This window comes from Salvelinus namaycush, chromosome 11 (genome assembly GCF_016432855.1).
Source record: "Salvelinus namaycush isolate Seneca chromosome 11, SaNama_1.0, whole genome shotgun sequence".
Lineage (NCBI taxonomy): Eukaryota > Metazoa > Chordata > Actinopteri > Salmoniformes > Salmonidae > Salvelinus > Salvelinus namaycush.
Window position 1 is genome coordinate 19766013 of NC_052317.1, and position 26673 is coordinate 19792685.

General features: G+C 41.6%; 1 protein-coding gene across 1 annotated transcript; it reads right to left on the reverse strand.

Annotated features, from left to right (window-relative positions):
* Window positions 1–1192: 1192 nt before the first annotated feature.
* On the reverse strand, window positions 1193–26111 carry LOC120055266 (transient receptor potential cation channel subfamily A member 1-like). The gene is made up of 28 exons (XM_039003151.1): window positions 26013–26111; window positions 23410–23560; window positions 23042–23217; window positions 17425–17532; window positions 17162–17270; window positions 16906–17051; window positions 16265–16401; window positions 16117–16165; window positions 15926–16025; window positions 15735–15835; window positions 15133–15302; window positions 14540–14704; window positions 13320–13434; window positions 11867–12033; window positions 11626–11716; window positions 11448–11507; window positions 11230–11328; window positions 8884–8954; window positions 6079–6247; window positions 5881–5970; window positions 5439–5608; window positions 5160–5289; window positions 4330–4334; window positions 2428–2605; window positions 2260–2328; window positions 2054–2158; window positions 1603–1712; window positions 1193–1385 (listed from the first exon to the last, which is right to left on the reverse strand). The coding sequence occupies exons 1-28, from the start codon at window positions 26109–26111 to the stop codon at window positions 1193–1195; spliced, it is 3333 nt and encodes a 1110-aa protein (XP_038859079.1).
* Window positions 26112–26673: the final 562 nt, after the last annotated feature.

Genomic DNA, 26673 nt, shown 5'->3' on the forward strand with positions numbered 1-26673 from the left:
TCCATGAGGGTGGTATGAGGGCCCGACGTCCACAGGTGGGGGTTGTGCTTACAGCCCAACACCGTGCAGGACGTTTGGCATTTGCCAGAGAACACCAAGATTGGCAAATTCGCCACTGGCGCCCTGTGCTCTTCACAGATGAAAGCAGGTTCACACGCACATGTGACAGACGTGACAGAGTCTGGAGACGCCATGGAGAACGTTCTGCTGCCTGCAACATCCTCCAGCATGACCGGTTTGGCGGTGGGTCAGTCATGGTGTGGGGTGGCATTTCTTTGGGGGGCCGCACAGCCCTCCATGTGCTCGCCAGAGGTAGCCAGACTGCCATTAGGTACCGAGATGAGATCCTCAGACCCCTTGTGAGACCATATGCTGGTGCGGTTGGCCCTGGGTTCCTCCTAATGCAAGACAATGCTAGACCTCATGTGGCTGGAGTGTGTCAGCAGTTCCTGCAAGAGGGAGGCATTGATGCTATGGACTGGCCCGCCCGTTCCCCAGACCTGAATCCAATTGAGCACATCTGGGACATCATGTCTCGCTCCATCCACCAACGCCACGTTGCACCACAGACTGTCCAGGAGTTGGCGGATGCTTTAGTCCAGGTCTGGGAGGAGATCCCTCAGGAGACCATCCGCCACCTCATCAGGAGCATGCCCAGGCGTTGTAGGGAGGTCATACAGGCACGTGGAGGCCACACACACTACTGAGCCTCATTTTGACTTGTTTTAAGGACCTTACATCATAGTTGGATCGGCCTGTAGTGTGGTTTTCCACTTTAATTTTGAGTGTGACTCCAAATCCAGACCTCCATGGGTTGATAAATTTGATTTCTATTGATAGTATTTGTGTGATTTTGTTGTCAGCACATTCAACTATGTAAAGAAAAAAGTATTTAATAAGAATATTTAATTCATTCAGATCTAGGATGTGTTATTTTAGTGTTCCCTTTATTTTTTTGAGCAGGGTATATCCTATCTTACGCCCATACGAAAATGCGGGGTCCATCCGACTAAATGATTCAGAAAACCATGCAAAATAGAATTGAAATTAGTTTAAATCATGACACTTGTCTTCCCTTACATCCAGTAATATACATTACTGAAGGAACACTGTCGATTAGTTTAGCTGAAATATTGAATGGGTGATGTGCAGGGGTTGACTTGTCAGTCCATTATAATATATGTGATGGATGTTATTTCCTAGCTCCCAGTGCCCTCAGCAGAGGGTTCCATTTGCTCTGGGAGGGGAGGGGCTTGTCCCTGTAGCCCTGGAACAGCTGAGGACCGTCATGCTCCTCCTCCGCCTCCGAACTGATCTCCATCTTCTGAACGATCAGCTTCAGCAGGTTGTGCTGCTTCTCAATAACATTAGACATCTCCTTCAGCCTGGGTAAATAATAAAACATAATTTTAATAGTCTAAAAATGCGTGTAGAATTGAAGTGCTTAATACAAAATTGATAGAATGCACTTTAAATACTGATAGATTTTTAAATACTGATAAACTAAACACTGATAAACAATATCATGTTAATACTTGTGCATTGCTCTGCTGTTGTATTTGAATAAGGTCAAATAACCACTGGTGTGAACTAAGTCCTCACCTGTACTTCTGTTTACTGATTTCCTGTTCCATAGGTGTAGATGGATGGGAAGTGGGGTTGAGACGGGTTCTCCCATGCCCCATACCCAGCATTGCAAAGAACATTTCTCTCTGTTAAAGGAGATTCAGACTATTCATTATTACTTTGTTGTTTACCAAACATCTATACCAAAAACTAACAGTGTCCTATGGTGGGCTTGGACAACCTCCATGTCTCTCCATAAGTATTTCCATGCTGAGTATTAGTTGATTAAACAATCCTTTAAACTAACTGATTCACAATTTTTATAGATCAATAGATAAACTGAAGAAAGTCCATTATTAAACGCCTTCGAAAGGATCTCAAAATATTTGTTCTGTTTTTCAATTTGAAAGCCCTTCCATTTTACACAAACATTCAAAGGGCAGTTAACATGTTCTTTTCAATACGACCACTTGTAGAAAGGACACACCTTTCTTCTGCAGGCTCTGTTAGGGTACTCAGTGAGAGAGGCCTGGTCAACCCTCTTCATTAACCAGTACGGCATCTTCTCCTCTAGACTAGTGTGAAGCTCAATCTGTAGAATAATGGTTTATAATACATGCAGATTTTTTTTATCCTGGCAGTAAAACACTAGTAAAGAGTTTGAAAAAGCATGACAAAGAAATCAAAACACACCTGCATTCCCATTTGCTTCAGCACAGCATTTGCCTGTACCTCTGCTATGTCACCAACAGCCAAGCCAATCTATGTCACACAAAAGGTAGTCATGTAGATGCAATGAAACATCCTTAGTTGATAATGGGAGTATAAGAAAATTGCTTCCTGTAGGATTTTAGGACTTACCATTAGGTTCATGAGGAGAATGGGCACAGCGAAGGTGAACATAACAAAAATGGCATAGGTCAAAGAAGGGAATGGCAGAATCCCTTCCAGAAATGGCTTCAGGATATTTTCTTGGTAGTTGAGTTCTCCAACCATCATGACAAATATTTGCATGATTGCTAGCAGCATGCTAGATCCACTGTCAACAAAGTTCTGGGAACAACGACGCATAAAGTCATATACAGTGAACTCCAAAAGTATTGGGACAGTGACACATTAGTTTGTTGTTGTTTCGGCTCTGTACTCCAGCACTTTGGATTTGAAGTGCAGACTGTCAGCTTTAATTTGAGGGTACTTTCATCCATATCGTGTGAACCGTTAAGAAATTACAGCACTTTTTTGCGCATAATCCCCCCTATTTTAGGGAACCAAAAGTATTGGGACAAATTCACTTACAGTTGAAGTCAGAAGTTTACATACAACTTAGCAAAATACATTTAAACTCAGTTTTTCACAATTCCTGACATTTAATCCTTGTAAAAATGCCCTGTCTTAGGTCAGTTAGAATCACCACTTTATTTTAAGAATGTGAAATGTCAGAATAATAGTAGAGAGAATGATTTATTTCAACTTTTAGTTATTTCATCACATTCCCAGTGGGTCAGAAGTTTACATACACTCAATTAGTATTTGGTAGCATTGCCTTTAAATTGTTTAACTTGGGTCAAACATTTTGGGTAGCCTTCCACAAGCTTCCCACAATAAGTTGGGTCATTTTGGCCCATTCCTCCTGACAGAGCTGGTGTAACTTGCTCGCACACGGTTTTTCAGTTCTGCCCACACATTTTATATAGGATTGAGGTCAGGGCTTTGTGATGGCCATTCCAATACCTTGACTTTGTTGTCCTTAAGCCATTTTGCCGCAACTTTGGAAGTATGCTATGCTTGGGGTCATTGTCCTTTTGGAAGACCCATTTGCGACCAAGCTTCAACTTCCTGAGTGATATCTTGAGATGTTGCTTCAATATATCCACATAATTGTCCTGCCTCATGATGCCATCTATTTTGTGAAGTGCACCAGTCCCTCCTGCAGCAAAGCACCCCCACAACATGATGCTGCCACCGCCGTGCTTCACTGTTGGGATGGTGTTCTTCGGCTTGCAAGCCTCCCCCTTTTTCCTCCAAACATAACGATGGTCAGAATGGCCAAACAGTTCTATTTTTGTTTCATCAGACCAGAGGACATTTATCCAAAAAGTATGATCTTTGTCCCCATGCAGTGCAGTTGCAAACCGTAGTCAGGCTTTTTTATGGCGGTTTTGGAGCAGTGGCTTCTTCCTTGCTGAGCGGCCTTTCAGGTTATGTCGATATAGGACTCGTTTTACTGTGAATATAGATACTTTTGTACCTGTTTCCTCCAGCATCTTCACAAGGTCCTTTGCTGTTGTTCTGGGATTGATTTGCACTTTTCACACCAAAGTACGTTAATCTCTAGGAGACAGAACGCGTCTCCTTCCTGAGCGGTATGATGGCTGCGTGGTCCCATGGTGTTTATACTTGCGTACTATTGTTTGTACAGAGGAATGTGGTACCTTCAAGCATTTGGAAATTGCTCCCAAGGATGAACCAGACTTGTGGAGGTCTATAGTTTGTTTACAAGACATTTGTGGAGTGGTTGAAAAACGAGTTTGAATGACTCCAACCTAAGTATATGTAAACTTCTGACTTCAACTGTACATGTGTATTAAAGAAGTCAAAAGTTAAGTATTTGGTCCCATATTCCTAGCACGCAATGATTACATGCAGCTTGTGACTCTACAAATTGGTTGGATGCATTTGCTGTTTGTTTTGGTTACATTTCAGATTATTTTGTGCCCAATAGAAATGAATGGTAAATAATGTGTTGTGTCATTTTGGAGTCACTGTTTCTACCATGATTATGGATAATCCTGAATAAATTGTGAATTATGATGAGTGAGAAAGTTACAGACACACAAATATCACACCCCCCAAAAAATGATAACCTCTCCTATTATTGTAATGGTGAGAGGTTAGCATGTCTTGAGGGTATGATATTTGTGCGTTTTGTAACTTTCTCACTCATCATTATTCACGATTCATTCAGTATTATCCGTAATCATGATAGCATCCTCATTAATGTAGAAGTGTTAGAAAGATATTATATTCTTATTTACAAATAAAAGAGACTCAAAAATGACACAATACATTTTTTACCATTATTTTCGATTGAGCACAAAATAATCTGAAACAACCAAAAATGCATCCAACACATTTGTAGAGTCACAAGCTTGGTGTAGTTATTGCGTGCTAGGAATATGGGACCAAATACTTAACTTTTGACTACTTTAAAATAATAATTTGTCCCAATACTTTTGGTCCCCTAAAATGTGGGGACTACAGTATGTACAAAAAGTTCTGTAGTTTCTAAACGGCTCACCCCATATGAATGAAAATACCCTCAGATTAAAGTTGACAGTCTGCACCTTAACCTCATAGTCATTGCATCATTTAAAATCCAAAGTGCTGGAGTACAAAGCCAAAACAACAACAAATGTGTCACTCTCCCAATAGTTTTGGAGCTCACTGTAACTGTGGAAATGCATTATACAAATACAAGTTATTGGTCATTTTTAACAGATGTTCACAAACACATAGCTACATACATTACACAATACAATGTTCTTCACATAGAGATAAAACATTGTTAAATCTCCATGGTCCTGTAAACATACCTGGTCTTGTATCAGGGCATAGAAAGCCAATGCAAATGCAAGCAGCAAGAAGAAGAACAGTACAGTGATGCTTAATAGAGTTTTTGCAGTCTCTAAAAACATCACCACGTAGATCCCAACACGTTCAAACCTGTGGACCAATAGAGATTTTATTTGTTAAAATTGCTTTTGTTGATTAAAAAAATAATTTGATCAGTTTATATAATAAATCTTTCTTCAAAGATGAATCTCAGTAAACCTACACTATTTTATGTAAAAAAAAACATTCAGTCTCCATACCGTTGGAAATAGAGGAGAAAGTTGATCCAGGATAGAAGAACTGCCACTACCCCAGCCTCCCAATGCCATGTGTCCTTGAAGTCCATCAGTAAAGGGATCACAAACAACAGAGAAGTGACGGCAGCACCCCAGTCCATTGCATTGGTCACATCACGGAAGTACTTTGAACCCTTGAATAGAAACACATCAAATGAACGTCTATTTCAAAATTGTAACGAATTCGGGAGGTAGCCCCGAATGGGTCTCGAACCCGGGTTCAGCGACTGTCAACCCACCACCTTAAACGTTATACCAAGTTATCCAAAATCTTTGACAAGGTTGCTAGGTGTTGGGTTAACTTCGCTACAATATATTTAAAATGATCAAATCACACTACCAGATAAATCACACACCATGGATTGAGGCTACAGTATTTAGAACCGATTTATATTTCCATGATTACCTGCTGAACTATCTGCACCAGCTCCTTGCCAACTGTGTACAGATTCATGGCAAGAATCAGGAACATGCAGGTGGTGATAAAATAGCATTGCTGTGAAGATGGAGGAGTTATTATTGAATTGGGTTTCTGAGACAAACAAATACACTAGGAAAGAAGTCTAATGTCTTGCTGTGGATGTAATCGGATCTCATACGGCACCTTGTCAAGGGAGGTGGTCACCATGCTTACTGATGATGATGGTGATGTAGTATGGGTGACATTGGTGTTGAGGATGGGCTTCAGAGTATGAATGATGTGTGTCAGAGGCCCCAGACCAAGTGAGTAGACAGCCAGATTGAGCAGATGCACTTTGATACCATAGGCGTTCCTAAATAGATATAAGAAACCATTTGGTGAGTATTCGCAGGTGACTGTGCACTAATATATTTTGTATATAGCTTACTATATACTGTAGCTTGGCATGACTTTTAATTGATGTTGTCAATATTTACAGTGTTGGAGACAGTAGAATGATGTTAATATTTACAGTGTTGGAGACGGTAGTATGATGTTGATAGTTACAGTGTTGGAGACGGTAGTATGATGTTAATATTTACAGTGTTGGAGACGGTAGTATGATGTTGATATTTACAGTGTTGGAGACGGTAGTATGATGTTGATATTTACAGTGTTGGAGATGGTAGTATGATGTTAATATTTACAATGTTGGAGACGGTAGTATGATGTTGATATTTACAGTGTTGGAGATGGTAGTATGATGTTAATATTTACAATGTTGGAGACGGTAGTATGATGTTAATATTTACAGTGTTGGAGACGGTAGTATGATGTTAATATTTACAGTGTTGGAGACAGTAGTATGATGTTAATATTTACAGTGTTGGAGACGGTAGTATGATGTTAATATTTACAGTGTTGGAGACGGTAGTATGATGTTGATATTTACAGTGTTGGAGACGGTAGTATGATGTTGATATTTACAGTGTTGGAGACAATAGTATGATGTTAATATTTACAGTGTTGGAGACAATAGTATGATGTTAATATTTACAGTGTTGGAGACAGTAGTATGATGTTAATATTTACAGTGTTGGAGACAGTAGTATGATGTTAATATTTACAGTGTTGGAGACGGTAGTATGATGTTAATATTTACAGTGTTGGAGACGTTAGTATGATGTTGATATTTACAGTGTTGGAGATGGTAGTATGATGTTGATATTTACAGTGTTGGAGACGTTAGTATGATGTTGATATTTACAGTGTTGGAGACAATAGTATGATGTTGATATTTACAGTGTTGGAGACGGTAGTATGATGTTAATATTTACAGTGTTGGAGACAGTAGTATGATGTTGATATTTACAGTGTTGGAGACGGTAGTATGATGTTGATATTTACAGTGTTGGAGACGGTAGTATGATGTTAATATTTACAGTGTTGGAGACGGTAGTATGATGTTAATATTTACAGTGTTGGAGACGGTAGTATGATGTTAATATTTACAGTGTTGGAGACGGTAGTATGATGTTAATATTTACAGTGTTGGAGACGGTAGTATGATGTTAATATTTACAGTGTTGGAGACAGTAGTATGATGTTAATATTTACAGTGTTGGAGACGGTAGTATGATGTTGATATTTACAGTGTTGGAGACGGTAGTATGATGTTAATATTTACAGTGTTGGAGACGGTAGTATGATGTTAATATTTACAGTGTTGGAGACGGTAGTATGATGTTGATATTTACAGTGTTGGAGACGGTAGTATGATGTTGATATTTACAGTGTTGGAGACGGTAGTATGATGTTAATATTTACAGTGTTGGAGACGGTAGTATGATGTTAATATTTACAGTGTTGGAGACGGTAGTATGATGTTAATATTTACAGTGTTGGAGACGGTAGTATGATGTTAATATTTACAGTGTTGGAGACGGTAGTATGATGTTAATATTTACAGTGTTGGAGACGGTAGTATGATGTTAATATTTACAGTGTTGGAGACGGTAGTATGATGTTAATATTTACAGTGTTGGAGACGGTAGTATGATGTTAATATTTACAGTGTTGGAGACGGTAGTATGATGTTAATATTTACAGTGTTGGAGACGGTAGTATGATGTTAATATTTACAGTGTTGGAGACGGTAGTATGATGTTAATATTTACAGTGTTGGAGACGGTAGTATGATGTTGATATTTACAGTGTTGGAGACAGTAGTATGATGTTAATATTTACAGTGTTGGAGACAGTAGTATGATGTTGATATTTACAGTGTTGGAGACGGTAGTATGATGTTAATATTTACAGTGTTGGAGACGGTAGTATGATGTTAATATTTACAGTGTTGGAGACGGTAGTATGATGTTAATATTTACAGTGTTGGAGATGGTAGTATGATGTTGATATTTACAGTGTTGGAGACAGTAGTATGATGTTAATATTTACAGTGTTGGAGACAGTAGTATGATGTTAATATTTACAGTGTTGGAGACAGTAGTATGATGTTAATATTTACAGTGTTGGAGACGGTAGTATGATGTTGATATTTACAGTGTTGGAGACGGTAGTATGATGTTGATATTTACAGTGTTGGAGACGGTAGTATGATGTTGATATTTACAGTGTTGGAGACAGTAGTATGATGTTGATATTTACAGTGTTGGAGACAGTAGTATGATGTTGATATTTACAGTGTTGGAGATGGTAGTATGATGTTAATATTTACAGTGTTGGAGACGGTAGTATGATGTTAATATTTACAGTGTTGGAGACGGTAGTATGATGTTAATATTTACAGTGTTGGAGACGGTAGTATGATGTTGATATTTACAGTGTTGGAGACAGTAGTATGATGTTAATATTTACAGTGTTGGAGACAGTAGTATGATGTTAATATTTACAGTGTTGGAGACGGTAGTATGATGTTAATATTTACAGTGTTGGAGACGGTAGTATAACCATAACGTATTATGATAAAGGTCATGCAGTGTCACTCACCATTTCATTTCTAGATACTTCTTGCAGACAGGATGGGTCAGAAGCTCTATGCGATTAAATTGCACCATGGACTAGTAAAAAAATAACAATATAAATACTTTGAACACATATCAGATAATTATGTTTTCCTTTCCACTATCCAACAATGTTGTGTTGTGGGAATGACAAATACATACAGTGCCTTCAGAAAGTATTCCAACCTCTTGATTTTTTTCACATTTTGTTACGTTACAGCTTCATTCTAAAATGAACTAAATATTTTTTCCCTCATCAATGTACACAAAATACCCCATAAGTACAAAGCAAAAACAGGTTTTTAGAAATGTTTGCTAATTTACAAAAAATAAAATAATGAAATATCACATTTGCATAAGGTTGGATGGGGAGCGTCGCTGCACAGCTATTTTCAGGTCTCTCCAGAGATGTTCAATCAGGTTCAAGTCCGGGCTCTGGCTGGGCCACTCAAGGACATTCAGAGACTTGTTCGGAAGCCACTCCTGTGTTATCTTGGTTGTGTGTTTAGGTTCGTTGTCCTGTTGGAAGGTGAACCTTCACCCCAGTCTGAGGTCCTGAGCTCTCTGGAGCAGGTTTTCATCAAGGATCTCTCTATACTTTGCTCCGTTCATCTTTCCCTCAATCCTGACTAGTCTCCCAATCCCTGCCTCTGAAAAACATCCCCACAGCATGATGCTGCCACCACCATGCTTCACCGTAGGGATGGTGCCAGGTTTCCTCCAGACGTGACACTTGGCATTCAGGCCATATAGTTCAATCTTGGTTTCATCAGACCAGAGAATCTTGTTTCTCATAGTCTGAGAGTCTTTAGTGCCTTTTGGCAAACTCCAAGTAGGCCGTCATGTGCCTTTTACTGAGGAGTGGCTTCCGTCTGGCCACTCTACCATAAAGGCCTTATTGGTGGAGTGCTGCAGAGATGGTTGTTCTTTTGGAAGGTTCTCCCATCTCCACAGAGGAACTCTGGAGCTCTGTCAGAGTGATTGCTCAGATTGCTCAGTTTGGCCAGGCGGCCAGCTCTAGGAAGAGTCTTGGTGGTTCCAAACTTCTTCCATTTAAGAATGATGGATGCCACTGTGTTTTTGGGGAACTTCAATGCTGCAGACATTTTTTGGTACCCTTCCCCAGATCTGTGCCTCGACACAATCTTGTCTCAGAGCTCTACGGACAATTCCTTCGACCTCATATGGCTTGGTTTTTACTCTGACATACACTGTCAACTGTGGGACCTTATCTATACAGGCGTGTGCCTTTCCAATCATGTCCAATCAATTGAATTTATCACAGGTGGACTACATCTCAAGGATTATCAATGGAAACAGGATGCACCTGAGGTCCATTTTGATTATTTAAGAATATTCAAAGGTAAATACACAACGCAGAGGACTAAAGGTCAAGAGGAGAACTGAAGATTAATGGTTCAGGGACACGGGAGGAATTTCAGTCCAGGACTCGTAGCTACATGTGGCAAGTTCTCATTGGTCCAAATTGTCTATACATTGAGCCTGAAACGGGATACTTGTTATTTGGCCATTGGCCCAATTTTGCTGCAAGGAATTCTAATTGGTCAACCGCAGGCTAGGGTTGGGGTATAAACTACATCCTGTCTCTTTGTTCAGTGGAGAAACCATTGAGGACAGGGAAGAATGAACACCTGTCATCTACTTTCCAGCATAACAACTATGATTTGTTCTCTTTGAATAAATATTTTTTTCTCTCCCTGATTTGCTTTGGGGTCTGTGTTATTGAAGAATAACATCAACTGCTCACAATTCTCATAGCAAAGGGTCTGAATACTTATGTAAATTTGGTATTTCTGTTTTTATTTTTAATACATTTGCAAAAATGTCTAAAAACCTGTTTTCGATTTGTCATTATGGGTTATTGTGTGTAGATTGCTGGAAGTAAAAAAACAAAAACAAATTAAGAATAAGGTTGTAATGTAACAAAATGTGGGAAAAGTCAAGGTGTCAAATTACTTTCCGAAGTCACTGTATATGACCTGTTTCTGATATTGCACTGTTTTGCTTTAAAGTGTTAGTTGGGGAAAGTTCATGGCCCTTAACCCTAGAGAAAAAGACCATGTTTGAAAACAGTGCAGTTCAGTTTACAGCAGTGTTTCACAACCCTGGTCCTCCAGTACCCTCAACAGTACACATTGTCTTTGTAGCCCTGGACGAACACACCTCATTCAACTCATTGAGGGCTTGATGATTAGTTGACACGTTGAATCAGGTGTGCTTGTCCAGGGTTACAATAAAAATATGTACTGTTGGGGTACTGGAGGACCAGAGTTAGGAAACACTGCTCTACAGTATTGCAGTGGGTACTAACGTTCAGAGCAGTGAGAGGCTGGAAGTAGTAGCTTTTGTCTGTTTTTGCAAGCTTAATGATATGAATGGGAGCTTGGAGCCATTTGAAAGTGTACTCGATCTGTTGATAAAAGACATATTCGTTTACAACTGGAATGTTTTTGTGAATTTGATTAAGCAATAATGAATCTGAGTTTTAAGAAGGTAATACCAAATACAGAATAGAGAGAACAGACTTACAGAGTAGTTGTAACTATTTACGTCAACATCTGACTCCTTCACACAAGTGTCCAAAAGATGCTGTGGAGAAACACTGCACCATTAATGTTTTCTAATATGCTGACTGAGAAATGGGAGATTTGTATCCATTTCCTTTATGATAGTTTCCTTTATGCATAGTTTTTTAAATACAACTAACTTTGAATGACTCTGGCAGGAACTCTATCATGTCCATGACAACACATCGCTTAGTTGACTTCACTTCGAACAATAGCATAGCCTCAGCACATCTGAAACAAACAGGTTATATTGTACATGTCAATATGGCATTGTCATGCAATCCAACTGAATACCAATAATCAAACACATCACTGTACTGTCAAAGCATCGTAACAGCACATAGATAAAGTATCCACTGTATCTTGCAACAGTGGCCCAACCTCTCATTGTGGATGACAGCGAAGGCAACGTCTTTCCTGCCGTTGAGAACAGCTTCGTGGAGGAAGGAGGCATCACTCTTGTTGAGCATCATCTGGGCCCCTCTGCCCAGGAGCAGTGTCACTGCAGCCGCATGGCCCTCCCTGGCAGCCAGATGTAACGCTGTGTTCTGGACCAAAAGTAAAACATAGCACTTCGAAATTAGAATTTAGGATTGTATATAACGGCAACAATGACCTTTGGATTTCCTTTTTCAGAAAGAGGAATGATATCTATTTGTGGAAGACTTTCTCTGTTTTTCAACATAGACATCTTACTCCCTCAAGCTAAACAGAAAGGAAACAGATAAGATGAGCCCACCTCAGGTTAAGGAAATGTGAAGATGAGCCCACCTCAGGGTAAAGGAATGTGAAGATGAGCCCACCTCAGGGTAAGGGAATGTGAAGATGAGCCCACCTCAGTGTAAGGGAATGTGAAGATGAGCCCACCTCAGTGTAAGGGAATGTGAAGATGAGCCCACCTCAGGGTAAGGGAATGTGAAGATGAGCCCACCTCAGGGTAAGGGAATGTGAAGATGAGCCCACCTCAGGGTAAGGGAATGTGAAAATGAGCCCACCTCAGTGTAAGGGAATGTGAAGATGAGCCCACCTCAGGGTAAGGGAATGTGAAGATGAGCCCACCTCAGGGTAAGGGAATGTGAAGATGAGCCCACCTCAGTGTAAGGGAATGTGAAGATGAGCCCACCTCAGTGTAAGGGAATGTGAAGATGAGCCCACCTCAGGGTAAGGGAATGTGAAGATGAGCCCACCTCAGTGTAAGGGAATGTGAAGATGAGCCCACCTCAGTGTAACGGAATGTGAAGATGAGCCCACCTCAGGTTAAGGGAATGTGAAGATGAGCCCACCTCAGTGTAAGGGAATGTGAAGATGAGCCCACCTCAGTGTAAGGGAATGTGAAGATGAGCCCACCTCAGGGTAAGGGAATGTGAAGATGAGCCCACCTCAGGGTAAGGGAATGTGAAGATGAGCCCACCTCAGTGTAAGGGAATGTGAAGATGAGCCAACCTCAGTGTAAGGGAATGTGAAGATGAGCCCACCTCAGGGTAAGGGAATGTGAAGATGAGCCCACCTCAGTGTAAGGGAATGTGAAGATGAGCCAACCTCAGTGTAAGGGAATGTGAAGATGAGCCCACCTCAGGGTAAGGGAATGTGAAGATGAGCCCACCTCAGGGTAAGGGAATGTGAAGATGAGCCCACCTCAGTGTAAGGGAATGTGAAGATGAGCCCACCTCAGTGTAAGGGAATGTGAAGATGAGCCCACCTCAGGGTAAGGGAATGTGAAGATGAGTCCACCTCAGTGTAAGGGAATGTGAAGATGAGCCCACCTCAGTGTAAGGGAATGTGAAGATGAGCCCACCTCAGGGTAAGGGAATGTGGAAAAAGAGAGGACTCAAACCATGTCTTCATCTGTTTTGTCCAGCAGTTTGATATTTGATTCCAGGAGTATGATCATGGTCTGGGTATATCCCTCTGCTGCAGCGTGATGTAGACAGGTCCAACCTTTAGAATCACTGCAATGGCATACAGTAAACATTCATTACTACTGCAGCTGATTCAAAATGGAAAATCTAGTAAAAAGATAGACATTGGTTTCCACTGGTTTGGGAAATAATGGTTCACCTCACTCGGATTAACGTCGAGTTTGAGTTAGTGTGTGCGTAGCAGGTCTGAAATACTGTCAGTGGTGTAGTAATTAAGTAAAGTAATACTTGAAAGTACTACTTAAGTAGTGTTTTTGGGTATCTGTACTTTACCACTTTACTTTTACTTCAGTACATTCCTAAAGAAAATTATGTACTTTTTACTCCATACATTTTCCCTGACACCCAAAGTACTCGTTACATTTTGAATACTTAGCAAGACAGGAAAATTATCTAATTCACACACTTATCAAGAGAACATCCCTACTGCCTCTGATCTGGCAGACTCACTAAACACATGCTTTGAATGTAAATTATGTCTGAGTGTTGGATCATGCCCCTGTCTATCCGTAAAATAAAGAAAGAAAGAAAATGATGCCATCTGATTTGCTTTATATAAGGAATAAAAAAATATTTATACTTTTACTTTTTATACTTAAGTTTATTTTAGCCATTACATTTTCTTTTGATACTTAATTTTATTTAAAACCAAATACTTTTGGACTTTTACTCAAGTAGTATTGTCACGACTTCCGCCTGAAGTCGGTCCCTCTCCTTGTTCGGGCGGCGTTCGGCGGTCGACGTCACCGGCTTTCTAGCAACCGCCGATCCACTTTTCATTTTCCATATGTTCTGTCTTTGTCTTTTCACACCTGGCTTCACTTAATCAATTACTTGTTTATTATTTAACCCCCTGTTCTACATGTTGTATTTGTGAGTGATTGTTTGTTGTATTGTGGCCCGTATTTGTGTGGCCGTGTATATTACGTGTTATGTTTGAATTTTTGAGTAAAGTATTTTATTACTCATATCTGCTGTCCTGCGCCTGACTCATCTCACCAGCTACACACAGACGCCTTTACAAGTATTTTACTGGGTGACTTTCACTTTTACTTGAGTCATTTTCTATTAAGGTATCTTTACTTTTACTCAAGTATGAAAATGTGGGTACTTTTTCCACCACTGAGTACTGTACCTGTGGAACAGAGCTCCTTTCCGCAGCAGTAGCTCCAGCACTTTAATATGGCCGCCTCGGGATGCCAGGTGAAGGGGAGTCATCCCCCTCTCATCTCCCTCGTTCAGCAGCCTGGTGCAGGTCATCCACTCCAGGAGTCTGTGGCAGGTGTTTATCCTCCCATACCTGGAATAGAAAAGATTGATCATAAAAAGTAAGTTATCAAATACAACTAATGCTAAACTGAAAACCAGCCAAAATAGCAAACAGTGAAATTGTTCATGTTTTTGGGGTATAATTAGTCTATTGACAACTCAATGAGTCAATAATGTAGAGATTTATTCAGAATTATAAACTGGGTGGGTCGAGCCCTGAATGCTGATTGGCTGACAGCCGTGGTATATCAGACCTTATACACCGGGTATGACAAAACTTTTACTGCACTAATTACGTTGGTAAGCAGTATATAATAGCAATAAGGCACCTCGGGGGTAAGTGATATATGGCCAATATACCACGGCTACGGGCTGTGTCCGCATTGCGTCATGCCTAAGAACAGCCCTTAGCCGTGGTATATTGGCCATATACCATGTCTTACTCCTTAAGTAACTCACTCGGCTGCGTAATGCAGTGCAGATTTCTTCTGCTTAGACTTCTGGTCTAGTGAGACGTTGAGTCCGAGCATGTTCGTCACTGACTCTGGGATTCCCAGTCTGCAGGCGTAATGCAGGGGAGTACAACCCTCATTGTCCTCCGCACCCAGGAGCTCTCTCACATTGCTGCACTGTGTGGCAAGAGACAATATGATAACATTGGGGTCTCAAGAGTCAAACTAAGTGTTTACTGCCAACTTTATTCAAAATGATTGTACATGTCAATCCTACTGAGACAGTCACAAGAAGATATATGGTTTTAATAATGAACCTTGTTTAATACAAAGGCTAACACTTATGATCCTGTGATCCTTCTTCGTGTGATGGATTTGCTTCAAGTTCTCTACGCTAGGTGGCAGTAATGCACTACGTTTTTTTTCTAATAAGATCCCCACTAAAGCTCATTAAAACATACTGTATGAGCTCACTGCAATATTTAGAACTTGCCTTAAAATTGCCTTAAAACGTTGCCTTAAAATTTTAACATGGATCTCAGCGTCATTTTGGAAGCTTCATCATTGCTATTGAAACTTCTAGCAGGTACGTTCATTATATAATATTACCTGTAAGACTTCTGGAGGAAGGTTTTTCAGACCTTTAGGCTGCAAGATGGCAAGGTGAAGGAAATTGCAGTCATATTTGTCTTTTATTTTCAAATTAGCCCCTAAAATAGGAGAGGATGAACAGGATCATGACAAACCATACAATAGTATAAACTACATGTGAGACATATGCTTCTCTTTGAGAAACTTACCATGTGTAAGAAGAAGGCCCACTGTTTTCCATGCACTACAGCTTGTTGCCAGAAGCAGTGGCATATGACCCTTACAGTCAATGGAATTAATGTCTGCACCCTGTCAAAGAATAAATATTAATATGATAAGATCGTGAAACACTGGAAATATTCATATTTTTCTCTTGGTTATTTTCATGTTTTGTGTTCACCTTTGAAATGAGGTATTCAGCCAATCCAACATGGTCAAATATTGTTGCTCTGTTGGTGAAAAATATGAGAAAAGAGTAAGAGAGTAAGATATAATTTTGACCTAAACGTCTTGTCCAATGAAAATGCATACAGTATACAGTGTACTACTTATGCAGTGGAGTTTGGCTAGCTCCATCTGGGACATTGATGACATCACAGACTCTATCATATGCCGATAGCATGAGTTTGACGGCCTCGGATGCTCCCTGGGTGCAGGCAAAGTGGAGGGCTGTGGATTTGTCACACTGTAAAGAGAAGCACAAAGACATGACAGAGGTCACAATGACCAGTTTGAAATGATGTCAGGATATTACAGACACTGGTCCGTTCCCCTTGATTAGATTTAGAGTGGATTTGGTTATCTTCCAATGTCTCTTGGGTGTAACATGAACTGACAATGTACCCATTATGGGTGGATGCATAATAACTCATTGTTGCTTTACTGTAACACATTGTAAAAACCTCAGGTCTAAGAACCTTTCAAATGAATGCCTGTAACGGGAACTGTTTTATATTAGAAGTAAAGGATCATTAAGGTTCATAATTGGTCTTTCCTACTACTCAGAAGCCTTCTAAATATATGTGCTTTTGTCTATGGTTCTGAGAAAGAACCAACGTTATTTTTGTGTTAGATTTTGAAATCCATATACGTGAATATACGGTATATGATATTTGTAGGTGCAGTTTGGATGATTATTTACATATCCACAGAAAAAGCTTCTTAGCGTCATCATCACCAGCTGACATACCTGTTGTTGATCGATTTTTGCTCCCTGTTCTATGCAGAGTTTGATGGCCTCCAGGTTTCCTCCATGGATGGCCAGATGAAGAGGAGTGCTGAATGATTTGTCCACGTAGTTGATGTGCGTTTCAGCTGAGAAACCCATCTCCTCACCTTCAGCAGAGGAAATTAGTGAGTTAGAATTATCTGCTGGATATTGTTTGAGTACCAAAATGAGTATTTGATTACTGTAATAGGAAAGCAAATGTTTCTTATTTACTTACCTTTCTGAAGAACCACCAGCATTGATTTTTTAGCCCCTGCAAACGCTGCTGCGTGAATGGGATAATGCCCCAGCCTGTTCTGTTGACATAGTCTTGCTCTGTATTTAAACTGAGAACAGCAGGTGAAATTAGTGTAGTTACATAACAGAAACCTCATAGGACATCACTAACGATCAATGAATCACACACGTCTCCTTGTTCAAACATACAAGAACACACAATTTGACAATTATACAGTGGCCATATAATTAATATTCACACACAAGTAGACGAACAGCTTCATGGTTATCAACCGAGCAGGCCAACATTAGAGGTGTGTTCCCCTGGTCTCCCATCAGGTTGGCATCCGTGTTGCTGTGAGACAGTAACAGCTGTGGAAAAACATAATTATTTATAATATCATATCATACTGAATGATATAATATCTTATTATATCATCATATAATATCGTAGTATATCATATAATATAAACTCAGCAAAAAAAAAGAAACGTCCTTTTTTCAGGACCCTGTCTTTCAAAGATAATTCGTAAAAATCCAAATTACTTCACAGATCTTCATTGTAAAGGGTTTAAACACTGTTTCCCATGCTTGCTCAATGAACCATAAACAATTAATGAACATGCACCTGTGGAACGGTCGTTAAGACACTAACAGCTTACCGACAGCGCTACAGGTAGACAGGGTGGACAGCTGATCGTCCTCGCAGTGGCAGACCACGTGTAACAACACCTGCACAGGATCGGCACATCTGAACATCACGCCTGCGGGACAGGTACAGGATGGCAACAACAACTGCCCAAGTTACACCAGGAACGCACGGATTGTGCATCAGTGCTCAGACTGTCCGCAATAGGATGAGAGAGGCTGGACTGAGGGCTTGTAGGCCTGTTGTAAGGCAGGTCCTCACCAGACATCACCAGCACCAACGTCGCCTATAGGCACAAACCCACCGTCGCTGGACCAGACAGGACTGGCAAAAAGTGCTCTTCACTGATGAGTTGCGGTTTTGTCTCACCAGGGGTGATGGTTGGATTCGCGTTTATCGTCGAAGGAATGAGCATTACACCGAGGCCTGTACTCTGGAGCGGGATCAATTTGGAGGTGGAGGGTCTGTCATGGTCTGGGGCGATGTGTCACAGCATCATCGGACTGAGCTTGTTGTCATTGCAGGCAATCTCAACACTGTGCGTTATAGGGAAGACATCCTCCTCCCTCATGTGGTACCCTTCCTGCAGGCTCACCCTGACATGACCCTCCAGCATGACAATGCCACCAGCCATACTGCTCGTTCTGTGCGTGATTTCCTGCAAGACAGGAATGTCAGTGTTCTGCCATGGCCAGCGAAGAGCCCGGATCTCAATCCCATTGAGCACGTCTGGGATTTGTTGGATCGGAGGGTGAGGGCTTGGGCCATTCCCCCCAGAAATGTCCGGGAACTTGCAGGTGCCTTGGTGGAAGAGTGGGGTAACATCTCACAGCAAGAACTGGCAAATCTGGTGCAGTCCATGAGGAGGAGATGCACTGCAGTACCAGATACTGACTGTTACTTTTGATTTTGATCCCCCCCCCTTTGTTCAGGGACACATTATTCAATTTCTGTTAGTCACATGCATGTGGAACTTGTTCAGTTTATGTCTCAGTTGTTGAATCTTATGTTCATAGAAATATTTACACATGTTAAGTTTGCTGGAAATAAATGCAGTTGACAGTGAGAGGATGTTTTTTTTTTTTGCTGAGTTTATGTTATTAGACTGAATGAATAATAGTACATGGAGGTGCACTAGCTAGAAGTGTAGACGTATAATAGAGGTGTATTAGACCAGGGTTTCTCAAACTTAGTCCTGGGAGCACGTTTTGCGAGAGAGAGACGACAGACCGCAACCAACCAAGCCGACTCGCGCTATAGCAAACTAATAGCTGCCATAGCTAGGTTCTATATCGTGGAGCTCCGTCCCATAGGGGAGCTCTGCTTCTAGTGGTTTACCCCGCTGCCTAGGCAGGGAATAGCCTGAAAGAAAAATATGCACACACCTGCAGCCAATGGGAGTACAGGTGTCCCTATAGAAGGGGATGCTTCCCCTCAATCAGCCTCCCATTAACTTCAGTGACTGGACTGGACTGACTGGCCAATTAGAGAAGAGAGAAGATAAGTCTCAGGACGAACCCGCCGTCTATCTCCAAGTCTCGACGTTGTTCTTATAAAATGAGCACGTTTTTTCCACCCAATCCAAAAGTTATTTTAAGAGCTCAGTGTCGCTGCTCCACCATGGCGTGGACTCACATGACCTATGTTTCGTGTGCTTAGGATCACAGCACACTAGGATATAGCTTCTGTAACAGATCCCCCGGAATGCCCTGGCTGCGCCCTCCTTTCATTAAAGGCGAGGAAGCAGCGGTGGGTATTTTTCAGGGAGGATATCCCTCTAGAAGACGCCATGTCTGTGCTAGCCTCAGGTTCATATGATGATGCCACTTCTAGAGAAGACGAGGATATTGGGAAGTTTGTGGATTTTTCTCCGGAACAATCCACTCCACTGACTGAGGTTGAACCTTGGACGAGGAAGAGACAGGCTCTGAGTTCTCAGCAGTCCCCTTCTACGCAACGGCCTCTCTGCCCTCTGATTTTCCAGGGCTCATTGAGCCGGCTGCGAGCCGGCTGTATATCACGCTGCCCCCCATTCCCTCCAACCCGGAAGTGGATATGATGGTGAACGACCCATACTCTAGACCAAGAAAGGCGGCTCTGCCGTTGGCACCAGCCATGCCCTCGCTCGGGAAGTATGTGGAGGATGAATGGGGGTAGCCTTAAACGGCCAGAGAGCCGGCAAAGGCGTATACCCCATTCAGCAGAGTGGACGACAGACGGCCCCAGGAGATCCCCAGGTTCGCGGACGCCTTGGCTGCATACCTCGTCCCGGGTTCGAGCTCCTGTCCGTCATCCAGAAAACCCACTCTACCTACGACCAAGGACAGGCTCACAGCTCAGCTGATAGAGAAGTCCTTTGCTCTGGGTGTCCGGGCTGTAGCAGCAGCAAATAATATTGTCCTCCTAGCAGCCTCTCTTTCCCGTCTCATCACGGGTAGGACTGAGCTGTCGGGAGAAGAGATAGAGGAGGCATCGAGGATTTCCGGCGCCATACTCCATCTCACACAGGCGTCGGCTGTGTGCGCGGGGAGGTCCATGGCCACTTCGGTGGTCGCGGATTGACACCTCTGACTGTCTTTGATGGCCAAGAAGGAGACCTATAAAGCCGCACTGTTAAACGCCCCCATCTCTGACAGTGGTCTCTTTGGAGCCGCCGTCAAAAATGTGACGGAGCGTTTTGGGAAGCTGGAGGAGGAGAGGAAGCAGCTATCTAGGCAACTGCCTTTAGCAGGAGGGGCTAGAGCATCTTACAGAGAGCCTGCCAGCTTCACCGTCTCTAGTAGACCTGGGTCCACTCCACCGGCGAGAGAGGTGGTCGTGACGTCACCCTGGCGACACCCTAGGGGTGGCCAGAAGAGACGGCGACCATGACGGGACGAGGGGGAGAGGACGGGAGAGAGCGTAGCGCCTTGTGCGACGGTGCCCACTGTTCCCCCCCACCCTTGCAAAGGGATGGATGGAGGAGCCAACGTGTTGTTTGTTGAATAAAGGAATGTGTTCCAATTGACTTTGTCACAAGAGAACCTCTTTTCCATAACAAACCCGAGACCGTTCAGGTTCCTTCTCTCTCCCTCTCACCACTTTGAGTGCAGCCCAGCCCACCACGGGTGCGTAGCTGAGCACACACATGAGGACGTTGTGAGTGGGAATGACATGAGGGCAGCAAAGCGGACGCTCTTGATGAGCCGCCATGCTATACCTCATAAAAACCCTACACCACAGACTCCTAGGAGTAATGTGGCACAAGGTTTAAAGAACAGCCTGCGTACACAACCCCATGTTGGGTCGATGACGCAATCGCTGTTGGGAGACGACGCACTAACTCATGCAAGCGCCTCAGTTAGTGCAGTTCAGACCCATGCTGCGTTTACGGAGGGCTGGAACCACAAGGTTACGAGTATAACCAACGTGTCGTCGCTCCCGTTTCTCACAGAACGTGTTAATATTTCCTCCCCCTTCGAGGGAGGCCCACCCTGGGCTGTGCCACCACTTCAATGTCGGGGGACAGCGGCGGCATGGGCCATAGAGAAATACAGGTCCTTCCTACTGAGATTCGCGCTCTCCTGCTCTCAGTGTTGGGGCGGAGTGATGAGGGAAATAGTACTGTAACTAGTATTACTTTACCATTGGACCGGTCACAAATTTTGATAGAATATTGAGGTATCATCTATCTGCTGAGACAGATTAGTATGGCTGATATTCTGTTATCTGCCCTTAAATCATTGGCTTTGGCCTATGGATTGAGTGTTGCGGGTTACGCTGAGGAATCAATGAGTATGTCTTCCAAATTGGTTCAGCCTGTACTCAGCATTGCTGATGGGAGGACTAGAACTAAGGGGAGAAATGCAGGACCAATGGACGTGGTCCCATCAGGTCCGGTTTTTCTATTAGAATGACTACATGGCATGAGGGTGTGGTCCATTAGAGTCATGTATTCTAACCTGCCCACAAGTCTATGACTGTGTTTGGGTGGAAGAATGAGGGATATAGCTTCTGTAACTGGTATTACAGTACTATCAGTCCAATCTTTTAATATTGACAGAATATTGAAGTATAATCTATCTGTTTGTACAGATTAGTATGGCTCATATTCTGTTTTATCTGCCCACTAGTCATTGGCGATGCCTCTAGACTGAGTAGGGTGGATTGGACCGAGGACGTAATATATTGTGACACAGTGTGTTACAGTACTGCAGGATTTGGTCGCAGCCATGGCTGAGCCCGACCTTTTCATTAAGTGGGATGTGTTTGGCTCGGCAGGGAGTACATTTTGGAGCGTCGCGCTCCGCCTTAAACCACTAGCTCCCCTATGGGGCGGAGCTCCACGATATAGTTACCAGAGTTGTAACTCCAGTTCTATGAGTGGAGCGGAGCCCCATAGGACTTAAGGCCCTGCTGACCCCCAGTCTACAGGTGGATCAGTGAAAACCTCTAGTTGCAACAGAATACCATCATGGATACCATTTTTATGTCTGAATCCAGTATGAAGTTAGAGGTAGTTTCACGAGCCAAAGCTCGCTAGCATTAGCACAATGACTCGAAGTCTACAGGAACAATTACCATGCTAGCTGTTCCTGTTCATCAGACTCTGGGGAAGTAGATAAATGGCTTCATTGCTAAAATGTCTGAACTTAGATAGAGGAAGTTACAGTCATTTGAGCTAATTACAGTTTTTTTTCTGTTTAGAAAATTATTGTGGTAAATTCTAGAATATGAACATTCAGGGCACATGCCCATTCATATTATTAAAATGTTTGAGCAGAGAAACAGAGCATTACCTCTGCAAAATGTATAGAAATGCAGGAAATTAGCTTGAAAACTGCAAAATTGTCTCTCAGCTCCATGCCAAAAAATTTACAATTGCTGGAAATTAGCTTCAAAACTTTAGAATTCTCTCAGCTCAATGGAAAAAATTGCAGAATATTCACTTTACAACAGCAACATTTTCTCTATGACACCAAGATATCTTTCTAGCTAATTGACTATGTTAGAGTGTATACTTCCTCTTCCAATGAACTGTGGGGAGGTCTATATAATGAAACTGTCCACCAAATCTATTACATTTCAAATGTTGATTACTTGTACTTGCTATTATCATTCACCTGATGATAAGACAAGACGTTACTTTTTTTGTTTGTTAACCTATGATGGGGCAGGGGTCCTTGGGCAAGAAACATGTGAAAACCCCTGTACTAGAGTAGAGCTGAATGGGGGGTCAGGTAGGGGACGAACCTCAACGAGAGGGTTGTGTCCGAGGCTGACAGCCAGGTGTAGGGGAGACATGAGGCGGAGGTTGAGGATGTTCGAGTCTGCCCCCAGGTCCAGCAGGCAAGCACAGCTCTCTCTCTGGGTCCTCTGCACAGCCCAGTGCAATGGAGTGTTGCCCTCCTCATCACTGGCATTCAGTTCTTCACAAAGGTCACAGATAGAGATTTTTGTTTTCTCAATACATTTAAATATATACATCAATATCACATGACTGATAAAATAAAAAAAATACGATTTTGGCGACAATATAAAATGGCAAACAATAACGATGTTTCAAGGAAGATATATACCACAGCATACAGTAAATAAATACCTAAGTAAATACGTCTTACCATCTGGACCAGTCAACTGCACAATGAGCTGTATGGTGCTGATGTGCCCGTGTGAGGTGGCGTAATGCAGAGGGCTGGCATTGGCTTGGTCACGGACTCCCAGCAGGGCTGAGTGCTTTCCCAACGCTACAGAGTCACCTTGCAGAGCCCACTATTATCATAGTGTGGAAAGACCATATCAATCCTGTATTATGATCTGGTTTACAGTAACACATCTGTTCAAAAGACTATTATACACACTGGATTCTGTTACTGTTCAGTTGACAGTTAAGTAAAACATCTTAACTAAAACTAGAGAAAAAAATGCCAAAGACTCCAGCCACCCAAGCCATAGACTGTTCACTCTGCTACCGTCCGGCAAACGGTACCGGAGCATCGGCTCTCGGACCAACAGGCTCTGAGACAGCTTCTACCCCCAAGCCATACGACTGTTAAATAGCCAGACTGCTAATAGTAAATGAATGGTACTCAAACTATTTGCACTGACCCTCACTAGACTATATACATGTATACACCATATACACCCTACATTGACACTCCAACACATAACTCTCACACATTCACATACACTACATAGGCACACACACACATAACACACACACGCATATCGACACCACACAAACACACATACATACCCCTTACACACAGAAGCACACATACACACACACTTTTACACTCATCATTTGCTGCTGCTACTCAGTTCTTTATTTTACTTATTATTATCTATTCTGATGCCCAGTCACTATACCTGCCTTCATTGAGATTTCTTTTGTCACTGGCCGACACACATACCCCATAATGTCAAAGCGGACTTATGTTTTTAACATTTTTTACAAATTAATAAAAAATGAAAAGCTGAAATGTAATCAACCACTTTGTTATTGCAAGCCCAAATAAGTTCATGAGTAAAAATTTGCCAAACATGAATCCTGTTTGCAACAAGGCACTAAAGTAATACTGCAAAAAATGTGTCAAAGCAATTTACTTTTTGTCCTGAATACAGTGTTATGTTTGGTGCAAATGCAATACAACACATTACTGAGTACCACTCTCTATATTTTCAAGCGTAGTGGTGGCTGCATCATGTTATGTGTATGCTTCTAATTGTTAAGGACTGGGGAGTTTTTCAAGATGAAAAGAAATGGGATGGAGCTAAGCATAGGCAAAATCCTAGAGGAAAACCTGGTTCAGGCTGCTTTCCACCAGACACTGGGAGATTAATTCACCTTTGAGCAGGACAATAATCAAAAACACAAGGCCAAATCTACACTGGAGTTGCTTACCAAGAAGACAGTGACTGTTCCTGAGTGGCCAAATTACAGTTACATTTTTTAAAAACAATGTATGGGCATCCAGGGCACATGCCCATTCATTTTATTTTAATGTTTGAGCAGAGGAAGACAACATTAGCCATGGCAAAATGCATAGAATTGCAGGAAATTTGCTTTAATACTGCCAAATTGTCTCTCAGCTCCATGCCAAAACATGTACAATTGCTGGAAATTGGATTCAAAACTAAAAAATTCTCTCAACTCAAATGGAAAAATGTGTAGAATTTAAGAAAATTAGCTTTACAACAGCAACATTTTCTCTACGCCGCCTAGATATCTTTCTAGCTAATAGACCATGTTAGAGTTAAGATTTCCTCTTCCAATGAACTGTGGGGAGGTCAATATAATAACACTGTCTACCAAATCTATTCATTTTCAAATGTTGATTACTTCTACTTGCTATTATCCTTACATCTTTTTTTATGAATTCACCTTTCAGCAGGACAATAACCTAAAACACAAGGCCAAATCTACACTAGAGTCTCTTACCAAGAAGACAGTGACTGTTCCTGAGTGGCCAAGTTACAGTTTTGACTTAAATCAGCTTGAAAATCTATGGCAAGACCTGAAAATGGTTGTCTAGCAATGATCAACAAACAATTTGACAGAGCTTGAAGAATTTTGAAAAGAATAATGGGCAAATCTTGCGCAATCCCAGTGTGGAAAGCTCTTAGAGACTTACCCAGAAAGACTCACAGCTGTAATCGCTGCCAAAGGTGCTTCTACAAAGTATTGGGTGTCAATACTTATGTAAATGCTATATTTCTGTATTTCACTTTCAAAAAATGTGCACAAATTTCTAAAAACATGTTTTCATTTTGTCATTATGGGGTATTGTGTGTAGATGAGTGAGAGAGAAAATATATTTTAACCATTTTGAATTCAGGCTGTAACACAACAATTGAGGAATAAGTCAAGGGGTATGAATACTTTCTGAAGCCACTGTAGCTCCATTTTTGTGTATTTGATTTTATTCCTCTTGTGTTGCTATTTTTATTTGTATTATTATTTTTAAACTCTCCATCATTGGGAAGGACTCGTAAGCAAGAATTTCACGGTAAACTCTATACCAGTTGTATTCGGCGCTTGTGACAAATACAATGTGATTTGATTTAGACCAATGTATTTTTTACTAATCACAAAATCATATTAAAATAGTTTATCAGATTTGCTAATAATAATTAAGGATTGAGAAGTAAAAAACTGTACATGCAATAATAACATTAAAAAAGGAATTGAATATCTGCAAGATCTGTTTTCCACATGACTTACCTCAAATATTTTGGCAGAAATCTCTGTAGCAGGATCTCCATGAATCACAGACTGGTGGTAGGGCTTGTTCTGCATCAGGTCGGTCTTTGAAGAGCTCATCAGGCTTTTCTGTTCATGTCGACATTTCCACAAGGACTTGAAAGTTTCATGTGGTTTGGTTTGTGACAGAATGTGTAGATTAGTAGTATGTTCTACAAAACGTAAGAGCAGAGAAGTTACATTTCAACATACATTAATATCTATAGTAAACAGCTGTCAATGTATAAGCACTAAGTGTACATAAAAAACATACAGTATTGAAAACAAAGACATCCAGCAGGCTGCATAACCGTCTGTAAAATATTATAATGTCAACCAATGAGTCTAACCAGTAAGATGTAATACATCATCTTACCTTAATGTTTTCTGGGTGTGAGATGAGCTTTCTAGTGTCTTCTGTTGTTAGCTAGAGGGGGGGGGGGGGGGGGGGGGGTTATATAGAGATTTGCCATTTGCCAAACAGATCGAATTACATTGCATCTTGGTTGGTCAGACTTTGGACAGTGGAGAGGCTTAATATCCTAATGTAAATGCATCGGGTCCATTGCGACAGACCAGAAAAGTTAATTGGACAAACAGTCCTTCCTGAAAAACAACATTAGCTGAAACTGAGGGGTAACTT

Coding starts and splice junctions, on each gene's coding strand:
- LOC120055266 (XM_039003151.1), bottom strand. CDS start 26,111: ATGAGCTCTTCAAAGACCGACCTGATGCAGAACAAGCCCTACCACCAG. Junction 5,609..5,880: donor TGGTGCAGATAGTTCAGCAG/GTAATCATGGAA, acceptor TTTCTATTCAAG/GGTTCAAAGTACTTCCGTGA. Junction 1,386..1,602: donor ATCAGTAAACAGAAGTACAG/GTGAGGACTTAG, acceptor TTATTTACCCAG/GCTGAAGGAGATGTCTAATG.